Below are 12204 nucleotides of genomic sequence, written 5' to 3'. Positions count from 1 at the left end.
GTAACCTGCTCATAATTATAGAGACCACAATGGACCCTCTTCCACTCACCCCCTCCTTGCTGATGAACGGATTGATCTCAGGGATGGTGACAATCTGCGCCATGAGCATACACAGCCACTCGGGGTTGAGGAAGTAGAGCTCACTCAGCTTGGTCTGGAAGTCACTGTAGTAGAGGAGCACCCCACACTCGTGCAGAAACCGGATGGCCTGGGGGGGGAGTTGACCACATCAAAGGGTTAATTGTTTTCCAGTTAATTACCATGCTAAGGACAATGTGGTAACTTGACCACAACTATCAAACACATTGTAATGTATGTACTTGGGGCACGTTAACAGCAAAAAGGCATAAGCTAATGTATAATTATAAGTATGGAGCTGAGCATAGCTAAAAAACACACGTAGCTACCAACGGGATGAAAAACAACATCATATGTGGTTACCAGTTATGATAGCTTACTCTCTCAATCTCAGTTCTGTCCATCTTCTGGCTGAGTCGACTCTCGTCCATGAGCTCCCTGAGTCTGCTGGCCTGTAGCACGGGGAACTTGCTCCTGCTGCGTTCCAGTCTCTTCTTCTCCCTCTGTATGAGGTCCTCCAGAGCCTGTACAGGGAGGGGGTGGTTAAGCAAGCACGAGCATGCAGCAATAGGATAAATACATGAGCCTGTACAGGGAGGGGTGGTTAAGCAAGCACGAGCATGCAGTGATATAGGATCAATACATGAGCCTGTACAGGGAGGGGTGGTTAAGCAAGCACGAGCATGCAGCAATAGGATCAATACATGAGCCTGTACAGGGAGGGGTGGTTAAGCAAGCACGAGCATGCAGTAATAGGATCAATACATGAGCCTGTACAGGGAGGGGTGGTTAAGCAAGCACGAGCATGCAGTAATATAGGATCAATTACGTATACGTATGAATGTTTCATTGAATACAATGTATCCCTTCGAGGCGTAGCCGTACGAGGAATATGGTTTAGCTGACTGTGTGTGTGTTTGTACGTCTATTCCAGCTGTAACTGCCCAACAGTTACAATGTAACGGCAACAAACAGCTTCTATAGGCTTTTAACTCGTGTTTACAGTACAGAAGTCAATTAAAGATGTCAAAGATTGCCATTGCAGTTAAGATAAACTGTTTGTTTGCTCATTAATTAATCATGAGCTAGATCTAGTGATCGTGAGCAGCTAGAATGAGCTAGAAGTCCAGCTGAAACGCAGTAGTCATTTCATGGCTCGAATAGACATTTTTACTAGTTAGCTTAGGTATAGCCTACTGTAGCTTCACTATATGCAGGGCGGGTCGAAGAGATATTTGGTACTGAAAGCTCACAGAGGCTGTTTTCCTTGGCTCTGACTAGTTGGGCATGGCTGAACCGTCCCTGACGGGAGGTCGGGTTGCAAGCCTATCTGGGATTTGTTCTAGCGCCACTATAGTGGCGCCCTATCAGATTGAAGCATTTTTCATGTGCTTAGTTACACTTCCGTTTGCATCTAGTTACGAAACCGCATGCAGTGTATGCTGTGGTCTACACGTCATCAAGTCAGTTAACACCTACTTGAGAATAACAATATTCATAGCAGTGTTACATAATGCAGCAGGACAAATCCCAGATAAGCTTGTAACCCGACCTCCCGTCAGGGACGGTCGGGCCACGCCCAACTAGGCTCTGACCACCATTTTAAGTAGAGTTAGTCTACGTATTAGAGTTTCTTGGCCTGGAAAGAAAAAACCGCTTCGATCCGCCCTCCAGAATAGTAAGAAGCAAGAAGCATCATATAAGAGCAAAAACACACAGCTAGAAGTATTTTTGGAAGTTTAAAACGACTACTAGTTAGTGTTGATTCTAATAACTTGATGATCGCTCAGAGCTTCCACTAGAAAATCTTTTAAAGACTGATACTTGTCATACAGATTGATGCATATCATTTATGTGCTTCAAACTTTTATCATGGCACTTACAAAAATCATTATAAGAAAATCATGAATATTCATGAGCAAACTGTTTACCTAATTCTTGTGACAACCATGTTATCAACACCTTATTCCCATGGTGCAAATTCCTAGATCATGTAGCCAACATTTTGCTGACATGTATAACACAAGCAAGCCTAACAACTCAAAAGGCCATGAATTATGTAATAAGTAATAAAGATTACATAATAAACAAAAAGCAGCACATGCATCAGTGCCTTATTCAATGCAAGGTAGTCTGGACAACAGCACATGGAATGTACTCAACGAGTATTTTATTTAAATGCACATTCTAGCTTAGAGCTATTAGCACTAAGCCAAACGAGTGTGGGACACAAATAACCACTCATACAACTATCAGAAACGACTAGCCACCTGTTCACAAAGAAAGCTACTAACATTATGGAGAGTGAGAAGGTTTCTCCATATAGGCCGACTCTGACCTACAGAGTGCTGGAATTCATCTTTCTACTACTGACTACAATCATCCTGGGAGTCACATTTCTTACAAACATACTCTCCAATGTTGAAGGGGCTGGATTCAGAAATGGAACGCAAGAAATCTCTGATATCTTCTACACACAAATCACTCCTGCTGGATGGACATTTGCTGTATGGGGAGTCATATATACCGCTCAAGTCCTCTGGATTGTCTATGGTTGGTCTTTTGTCTTCAGACCTGCAACACCACGGGCAATCTCGTTTGTTACTTACATCTTTTATGGATTTGCAAACCTTTGTAATATCACATGGATCTACTTATGGGGTAATTTGTATGCTCAAGTTGCCTTTGGATTTATAGCCCTGTTTGGCATACTTCTATATGCCACTGTGATTGCACAGGCCATTCACCTCTACAGGGAAACACCTGCTCTCTCCTCTACAAAGAAGTTCAAGATTGATTTGTACCTCAGTCGAATTATTGTTTTGAACAGCGTAGCTATATATGCTTGTTGGCTTACTGCAGCTACTCAACTGAACTTCGTCATTCTTCTTATCTACTATGGTGGTGTTGATGCTACCACGGCTGGTACTGTTGGCCTGTCCATTCTTCTTGTGGTCATCATCGTCTATTTTATTCTAGAGAACACGATTTTGGACAGATTCGCACGATTTGTGTTTGTCGTGTACCCGTTATTCATATGGGCTTTCTCTGGTATAGTATCAGCACATTGGGGAGTGGAAGAGGACAATCGAAACCCAATCTTTACTGTCGTGTTGTTGGTGTTATGCATAGTGCTGTTCATTGTCAGGATCATTCTATGGATTGTCTTTGCATTTGTACGTCCTCTGGCTGTCCCAAAACCTAAGATTGTTGTGTGAGACATTAACTTCCAAAATCTAAGATAGCTATGTGAGAGAAACAATGTAGTTATGCATATAATTGTGTTCTGTGTGCCAGTACTTGTAGTCATGAATAGAACATTGAAATCAGTGCTCAGAGTTCTATAGCAACCAGTTATTAATATCATTTTTATGAAGTTGTGTTAGCATAAATGATTATACATTCATCTAGGTTCTCTCTTGTGCACTTCAATACATTGGAGAGTTAAGAAAGGAATCATAGTGAAACATTGCGTAGAACCCACAAAACATGGACTCTCTTAAAAAAGGACACCTCTTATGTGTATAATCAGGGGATTCAATCTATGCCACAGGACACATCTTCTTCCCAATAGTATTAGAGATGGTGCAAATTTCAATTTTGCTGACATGTATAAGCACACAAGCAAGCTTAACAACCCAATTGATGGTTATACAAAGTGTTTTACAAAAGGTCGTGTTGCTATAGAAAATTAGGAACTGCATGAACTGCTAGTATAAAAATTACATAATCAACAAAAAGAAAGAAGCCCATGCATCAGTGGACATCACCTGGAATGTATACCCAATACATTCTTACTATTACAGAGTTTTTCAGGTTGCTTGCAACGATTAATTGTGGAAATTTAACTCAAGTGATGTTTTGCTCACGTGCCTTAGCCTTAATTAGCTTATAAGAGTGGGTGGGGGAGAAATAATAGCAAAAAACAGCACAATTTTAGAGTGTTTATACAAATGAAGAGTGATAATCTGACACTGTAATGCTGTGCAGTATGTTTTGTCAAAATCATACAGGTTCGTCTAGACTTTTTAAAGATGAAAAGACTCAACTCAGCAGTAAAACAGAAGAATTGGGAGCCAGCCTACAGGATTGCAGCATATATTAAATTTTGTTGGAGAGCATATAGGATTTCTCCAGCATTAAAGAATTGTATGTATGCTGGAGAATTATGCTCTCCAGCAAGTAATACTACACTACAGATCTAAGATCCCACTCACTTCTTCTCTGAGGGTTTAGCAACTTAAAGTCTAGTACAAAGCTTTGAATGTGTGTTGTTCAGCTAGCTAGCTGGTCACATAGCCTCGATCCCAGGCCGCTCTTCCTCGAAGAGAGGGCCTGGTATCGACTGTTTGCGCATGCGCCACATAATCCCCAGAAACTGGGGACTCAGGATATCATTGTATAATGCTCAGTAAAACCATGACGTCACAACGGAAGTGGATTGAAGAAAGTGGAGAAGAAGGTTTCTAGCCCGTGTGATAGCATTCTAATAGCTACCCTTAGCCTGCTATGTTAACAAAGAACTCACAGCCTGCAACAGTGTGGATGGCAATCGTCTGAATGGAGGGAAGGCTGACAATAGCCTATATGGACAGGCCACGCCCATCTGACACTAACCTTGGTGAAAGTCTACATGTAGACTCTATCAGAAGAAATAGCATGCTGTAACCGAACGTACAGCTCTGTCTCTAGCTAGCTAGCTATATAGCTCTGTGTATGTAGTGTTCTTTGTGTGTATATGTTATTCAGGATATTTTTCGGGTAAAATATCAGTTTAATGGAAACATTACGGGGATATAATTTTGCGCATGCGCAAACAGTCAGTAGCAGGCCTCCTTTTTGAGGCCTTGTGAAGGAGGCTAGCTGGTCACAATGCCTGTACTCCCCCGCCCACTTTAATTTTGACTTATAAGGCTAAGGCACGTGAGCGAAACATCACGTGAGTCAAATTTCCACAATTCAACTTTTGCAAGCAACCTGAAAAACTCTGTAGGCCATGCAAAGTCAATTTGTAGTTTCTTAGGCCCTCACGCTTGGAAATTGGCAGCTTTACATAAATATCACGTGACCTCAAATTAAAGGCACTAAAAGAAAAGAAAAGGATACATTTTTATGGATTTTTGGTCATGAATATAATTATGACTAAAATTAATTAGTGAAAATTATGCACTTCCGCTTATTGAGGAAGTTAGGGGTGTGTTTTCAATTAAAATTCTATGAATATCATAACAAATGCCTCAATGGCTTGCTATTTTACAAATAATAGCTTGAGAAACTACAAATTGACTTTGCTTGGTCTTATAGCACAATCAGACAACAGAAATAGCTAGCCACCTGTTCATAGAGAAAGCTATATTATGGAGAGTGAGAAAGTTTCTCCGTATAGGCCGACCATGACCTACAGAGTGCTGGAATTTATCTTTCTACTACTGACTACAATTATCTTGGGAGTCACATTTCTTACAAGCATACTCTCCAATGTTGAAGGGGCTGGATTCAGGAATGGAACAGGAGAGGTTTCTGATATCTACTACACACAAATCACTCCTGCTGCATGGACATTTGCTGTATGGGGAGTCATATATACCGCTCAAGTCCTCTGGATTGTCTATGGTTGGTCTTTTGTCTTCAGACCTGCAACACCACGGGCAATCTCATTTGTTACTTACATCTTTTATGGATTTGCAAACCTTTGTACTATCACATGGGTCTACTTATGGGGTAATTTGTACGCTCAAGTTGCCTTTGGATTGATAGTTCTGTGTGGAATATCTCTATACGCCACTCTGGTTGCACAGGCCATTCATCTATACAGAGAAACACCTGCTCTCTCCTCTACAAAGAAGTTCAAGATCGATCTATACCTCAGTCGAATTATTGTGTTGAACAGTATAGCTATATATGCTTCTTGGCTTACTGTAGCTACTCAAATAAACTTTGTCATTCTTCTTGTTTACTATGGTGGTGTTGATGCTATCACGGCTGGTACTGTTGGCCTGTCCATTCTCCTTGTGGTCATCATTGTCTATTTTATTCTGGAGAATACAATTTTGGATAGATTCGCACGATTTGTGTTCATCGTGTATCCGTTATTCATATGGGCTTTTACTGGTGCAGTGTCAGCACATTGGGGAGTAGAAGAGGACAATCGAAATCCAATCTTTACTCTCGTGTTGCTGGTATTGTGCATAGTGCTGTTCATTGTCAGGATCATTCTATGGATTGTCTTTGCATTTGTACGTCCTCTGGCTGTACCAAAACCTAAGATTGTTGTGTGAGACATTAACTTCCAAAATCTAAGATAGCTATGTGAGAGAAACAATAACTTCCAATCCCTAGGTAGTAAACAGCATAATTGGCTGAATAATGTTGTGTGTCAGTTGCTTGTAGTTTATTATAATTTAATTAATTTCCTTCTGTGGCTTCATGATTAGAACCAGTGCTCAGAGTTCTATAGCAACCAGTTCTATTCTATTCCTCGTTTTTATGAATTTATGTTAGCATAAATTATTATACATTCACCTAGGCTCTCTCTGGTGCACTGCTAGTTGGTCGGGTTTCAAGCCTATGTCAGGATTTGGATTTGTCTTGCTGGATGTGATAGCAGCTATGAATAAGCTATGAATATTATTATTATAAAGTGGGTGTTAACCAATTTTACTATAACTTTACCTTGCTTGCGGTTGTGCAACCAGCCGTGACACTGACCACATTAGAAATGCTGCAATCTGATTGAGCTGCAACTATAGTTGCAGCAAAGACAAATCCCAGATAAGCTTGAAACCCTACCTCCCGTCAGGGACGGTCGGGCTCTGCCCAACTAGTGCTCAACACATTGAAAGGAATCATAGTACTTTAAGTGTAACATTGTATGGAACCCCCAAAATATGGACTCTCTGAAACAAGGACACCTTTTACATGTATTATATAATCAGGGGATTCAATCTACCGTATATCTTCAACAATTTTACCCCATACACTTTTTTGGGCAATTTTCGTTGTTCTAATACAGCGGACACTCTGGTACTTCTTTTACATTTGTTCTAAATATCTGGACATACCTTGAAAACTTGAGATAAAGTAGCTTTTAATATAGCCAGCAAGATATATAGCTTTGAGGATTAGTTTCATATAGCTAGTGCAACTATTCAGTCGTTATTATTCTGGACACTTCAGTGCTCTATAAAGATCTGTTCCAATTATACCCGGACAATTTCCAAAATAAGCATTTTTTGCTGTCCGATAAATTAGAACATAATAATAATATTGCCACAGGACACATCTTTTCCCTAATAGGTTGAATATCACACAATAACAGCCATTAATCACAATACCGTGACAAGTATAGAGTTCTAACTATAAGCTTTGTAGCTTAGTGGTGTGACTCAGAGGAGGTCCGACACGAGCCTACCTTGATTAGGCTAAAAATTGAGTTAATTAGTCATATGCAACAATAACTTAACGTTAAATTTTGCACGTGGCCAAGCCTAATCGAGGTACTTGTGTCGTACCTCCTCTGGGTGTGAATATCATTATTATATAACTATCAGTGACCTCGGCAGTTGCATGCATGTCCAATTTCAGTGTTTCCTATAGCAACACCTTTTGTGCTGTATAAAGACACTTTGTACAGCCATCATTGGGTTGTTAGGCTTACTTGTGTGTTTATATACATGTCAGCATATTTTTAATTTGCAACTATCTCAGTGCTTTTTAATTTGATTCAAAGTTGACAAAAATTACATAATCAACAAAAAGAAGCCCATGCTCAGTGGACCACACCCAATGACTGATATAGGCTTACACATTCTCACCATTATAGCACAATCAGACAATTAAGTGTCACAGAAACAACTAGCCACCTGTTCACAAAGAAAGCTATATTATGGAGAGTGTGAAGGTTTCTCCATATAGGCCGACCCTGACCTACAGAGTGCTGGAATTCATCTTTCTACTACTGACTACAATCATCCTGGGGCTCACACTTCTTACAGGCCTACTCTCTAATATTGAAGGGGCTGGATTCATGAATATAACAGGAGAGGTTTCTGATAGCTACAACACACAGATCGGTCCTGCTGCATGGACATTTGCTGTATGGGGAGTCATATATACCGCCCAAGTCATCTGGATTGTCTATGGTTGGTCTTTTGTCTTCAGACCTGCAACACCGCGGGCAATCTCGTTTGTTACCTACATATTTTATGGATTTGCAAATCTTTGTAGTATTGTATGGACCTACACATGGGGTAATTTGTACCCTCAAGTTGCCTTTGCCTTTATAGCTCTGTGTGGTATATCTCTATACGCCACTGTGATTGCACAGGCCATTCACCTCTACAGAGAAACACCTGCTCTCTCCTCTACAAAGAAGTTCAAGATCGATTTGTACCTCACTCGGATTATTGTTCTGAACAGCGTAGCTATATATGCTTCTTGGCTTACTGCAGCTACTCAACTGAACTTTGTCATTGTTCTGGTTAACTATGGTGGTGTTGATCCTACTACAGCTGGTACTGTTGGCTTGTCGATTCTCCTCGTTGTCATCATCATCTATTTTATTCTAGAGAACACGATTTTGGACAGATTCGCACGATTTGTGTTCGTCGTGTACCCGTTACTCATATGGGCTTTCACTGGTATAGTGTCAGCACATTGGGGAGTGGAAAAGGACAATCAAAACCCGATCTTTACTCTCGTGTTGCTGGTGTTGTGCATAGTGCTGTTCATTGTCAGGATCATTCTATGGATTGTCTTTGCATTTGTACGTCCTCTGGTTGTCCCAAAACCTAAGATTGTTGTGTGAGACATTAACTAACTTCCAAAATCTAAGATAGCTATGTGAGAGAAACATATGTAGTAGGCTGAATACATAATTGTGTTCTATGTGCCAGTGCTTGCTGTAGTTTATATTTGGTCTCAATCTTCCTCCTGTGACTTCATGATTAGAACATATTGAATCAGTGCTCAGTGCTCAGAGTTCCAATAGCATAGCAACGTATACCAGTTCTATTTTTGTTCTATTTCTGAATTTGTGTTAGCATAAATTATTCATCTGGACTCCTATGGTATCAACACGTACATACATTGGAAATTTAAGAAATAAATAATAGTACTTTAATACGTGTAACATTGCATGGAATCACCATAATGTGGACTCTCTGAAACAAGGACACCTCTTACATGTTACATATTCAGGGGTATATATTATTACCACAGCTAGGATACATCTTCCCAATATGTATATTACAGAGGATCCAATTACGCTGACATGTATAAGCCTATAACAACCCAATTGATGGTACAAAGTATAACACTAGCAAGCCTAACAACACCAATTGATGGCTGTACAAGGTGTCTTACAGGCACAAAAGGTCATGTTGCTAGGAAACACTGTAATTGGAGATGGGGTAAAGAAATTATATAACTGATAGACTGAATCTAAATTACATAATCAACAAAGAGAAGTGCATGCATATCATGACATCCCATGACATTCATCACCACATGGAATGTACCCAATTGCTATACATGCCACATTCTAGTACAAATCAGACAAGTGTCACAGCCACCAGCTCACAGTAAAGCTATTATGGAGAGTGAGAAAGTTTCTCCATATAGGCCAACCCTGACCTACAGAGTGCTGGAATTCATCTTTCTACTACTGACTACAATCATCTTGGGAGTCACATTTCTTACAAGCATACTCTCCAATGTTGAAGGGGCTGGATTCAGGAATGGAACAGGAGACGTTTCTGATATCTACTACACACAAATCACTCCTGCTGCATGGACATTTGCTGTATGGGGAGTCATATACACCGCTCAAGTCCTCTGGATTGTCTATGGTTGGTCTTTTGTCTTCAGACCTGCAACACCACGGGCAATCTCGTTTGTTACTTACATCTTTTATGGATTTGCAAACCTTTGTACTATCACATGGGTCTACTTATGGGGTAATTTGTACGCTCAAGTTGCCTTTGGATTGATAGTTCTGTGTGGCATATCTCTATACGCCACTGTGATTGCACAGGCCATTCATCTATACAGAGAAACACCTGCTCTCTCCTCTACAAAGAAGTTCAAAATCGATCTATACCTCAGTCGAATTATTGTGTTGAACAGTATAGCTATATATGCTTCTTGGCTTACTGTAGCTACTCAAATAAACTTTATCATTCTTCTGGTTTACTATGGTGGTGTTGATGCTACCACGGCTAGTACTGTTGGCCTGTCCATTCTTCTTGTGGTCATCATTGTCTATTTTATTCTGGAGAATACGATTTTGGATAGATTCGCACGATTTGTGTTCGTCGTGTATCCGTTATTCATATGGGCTTTTACTGGTGCAGTGTCAGCACATTGGGGAGTAGAAGAGGACAATCGAAATCCAATCTTTACTCTCGTGTTGCTGGTGTTGTGCATAGTGCTGTTCATTGTCAGGATCATTCTATGGATTGTCTTTGCATTTGTACGTCCTCTGGCTGTACCAAAACCCAAGATTGTTGTGTGAGACATTAACTTCCAAAATCTAAAATAGCTATGTGAGAGAAACAATAACTTCCAATCCCTATAGGTAGTATAGTTTTAAACAGCATAATTGGCTGAATAATGTTGTGTGCCAGTTGCTTGTAGTTTATTATATTCACCAATTTAATTTATTTCCTTCTGTGGCTTCATGATTAGAACCAGTGCTCAGAGTTCTATAGCAACCAGTTCTATTCTATTCCTCGTTTTTATGAATTTGTGTTAGCATAAATTATTATACATTCACCTAGGCTCTCTCTGGTGCACTGCTAGTTGGTCGGGTTTCAAGCCTATGTCAGGATTTGGATTTGTCTTGCTGGATGTGATAGCAGCTATGAATAAGCTATGAATATTATTATTCTAAAGTCAACCAGCCGTGACACTGACCACATTAGAAATGCTGCAATCTGATTGAGCTGCACTATAGTTGCAGCAAAGACAAATCCCAGATAAGCTTGAAACCCTACCTCCCGTCAGGGACGGTCGGGCTCCGCCCAACTAGTGCTCAACACATTGAAAGGAATCATAGTACTTTAAGTGTAACATTGTACGGAACCCCCAAAATATGGACTCTCTGAAACAAGGATACCTTTTACGTGTATTATATAATCAGGGGATTCAATCTACCGTATATCTTCAACACTTTTTACCCCATACACTTTTTTGGGCAATTTTCGTTGTTCTAATACAGCGGACACTCTGGTACTTCTTTTACATTTGTTCTAAATATCTGGACATACCTTGAAAACTTGAGATAAAGTAGCTTTTAATATAGCCAGCAAGATATATAGCTTTGAGGATTAATTTAGCTAGTTTCATATAGCTAGTGCAACTATTCAGTCGTTATTATTCCGGACACTTCAGTGCTCTATAAAGATCTGTTCCAATTATACCCGGACAATTTCCAAAATAAGCATTTTTTGCTGTCCGATAAATTAGAACATAATATTATAATAATATTGCCACAGGACACATCTTTTCCCTAATAGGTTGAATATCACACAATAACAGCCATTAATCACAATACTGTGACAAGTATAGAGTTCTAACTAAGCTTTGTAGCTTAGCGGTGTGACTCAGAGGAGGTCCGACACGAGCCTACCTTGATTAGGCTAAAAATTGAGTTAATTAGTCATATGCAACAATAACTTTAACGTTAAATTTTGCACGTGGCCAAGCCTAATCGAGGTACTTGTGTCGTACCTCCTCTGGGTGTGAATATCATTATTATATAACTATCAGTGACCTCGGCAGTTGCATGCATGTCCAATTTCAGTGTTTCCTATAGCAACACCTTTTGTGCTGTATAAAGACACTTTGTACAGCCATCATTGGGTTGTTAGGCTTACTTGTGTGTTTATATACATGTCAGCATATTTTTAATTTGCAACTATCTCAGTGCTTTTTAAGTAGATTCAAAGTTGACAAAAATTACATAATCAACAAAAAGAAGCCCATGCTCAGTGGACCATACCCAATGACTGATATAGGCTTACACATTCTCACCATTATAGCACAATCAGACAATTAAGTGTCACAGAAACAACTAGCCACCTGTTCACAAAGAAAGCTATATTATGGAGAGTGTGAAGGTTTCTC

The 12204-nt window shown here is 39.9% G+C and overlaps 4 protein-coding genes across 4 annotated transcripts in view; 3 read left to right on the top strand and 1 right to left on the bottom strand.

Annotated features, from left to right (window-relative positions):
- Positions 1-12204, bottom strand: part of LOC135351623 (leucine-rich repeat serine/threonine-protein kinase 2-like) — a 50185-nt gene that overhangs the window by 8632 nt on the left and 29349 nt on the right. Inside the window, exons 31-32 of the mRNA XM_064550679.1 lie at positions 459-602; positions 50-208 (exon numbers count right to left, since the gene is read on the bottom strand). Coding sequence (XP_064406749.1) covers positions 50-208; positions 459-602 — 303 coding nt within the window. The remainder of the gene's footprint in view (positions 1-49; positions 209-458; positions 603-12204) is intronic.
- LOC135351644 (uncharacterized) lies at positions 2253-3500 on the top strand. The gene has a single exon (XM_064550706.1). It carries the CDS (start codon positions 2376-2378, stop codon positions 3294-3296), a length of 921 nt encoding a protein of 306 aa, XP_064406776.1. The 5' UTR covers positions 2253-2375; the 3' UTR covers positions 3297-3500.
- On the top strand, positions 7863-9142 carry LOC135351642 (uncharacterized). The gene has a single exon (XM_064550704.1). The coding sequence runs from the start codon at positions 7964-7966 to the stop codon at positions 8882-8884; it is 921 nt and encodes a 306-aa protein (XP_064406774.1). The 5' UTR covers positions 7863-7963; the 3' UTR covers positions 8885-9142.
- Positions 9629-10860, top strand: LOC135351643 (uncharacterized). The gene has a single exon (XM_064550705.1). The coding sequence runs from the start codon at positions 9671-9673 to the stop codon at positions 10589-10591; it is 921 nt and encodes a 306-aa protein (XP_064406775.1). The 5' UTR covers positions 9629-9670; the 3' UTR covers positions 10592-10860.

This window comes from Halichondria panicea, chromosome 17, assembly GCF_963675165.1.
Source record: "Halichondria panicea chromosome 17, odHalPani1.1, whole genome shotgun sequence".
Lineage (NCBI taxonomy): Eukaryota > Metazoa > Porifera > Demospongiae > Suberitida > Halichondriidae > Halichondria > Halichondria panicea.
The sequence above is the reverse complement of the archived record's forward strand: the minus strand, read 5'-3'. Positions and strand labels throughout refer to the sequence as shown.

Excerpts from the sequence above, each read along its gene's own strand:
- LOC135351644 (XM_064550706.1), top strand. The coding sequence starts at position 2,376 with ATGGAGAGTGAGAAGGTTTCTCCATATAGGCCGACTCTGACCTACAGA.
- LOC135351642 (XM_064550704.1), top strand. The coding sequence starts at position 7,964 with ATGGAGAGTGTGAAGGTTTCTCCATATAGGCCGACCCTGACCTACAGA.
- LOC135351643 (XM_064550705.1), top strand. The coding sequence starts at position 9,671 with ATGGAGAGTGAGAAAGTTTCTCCATATAGGCCAACCCTGACCTACAGA.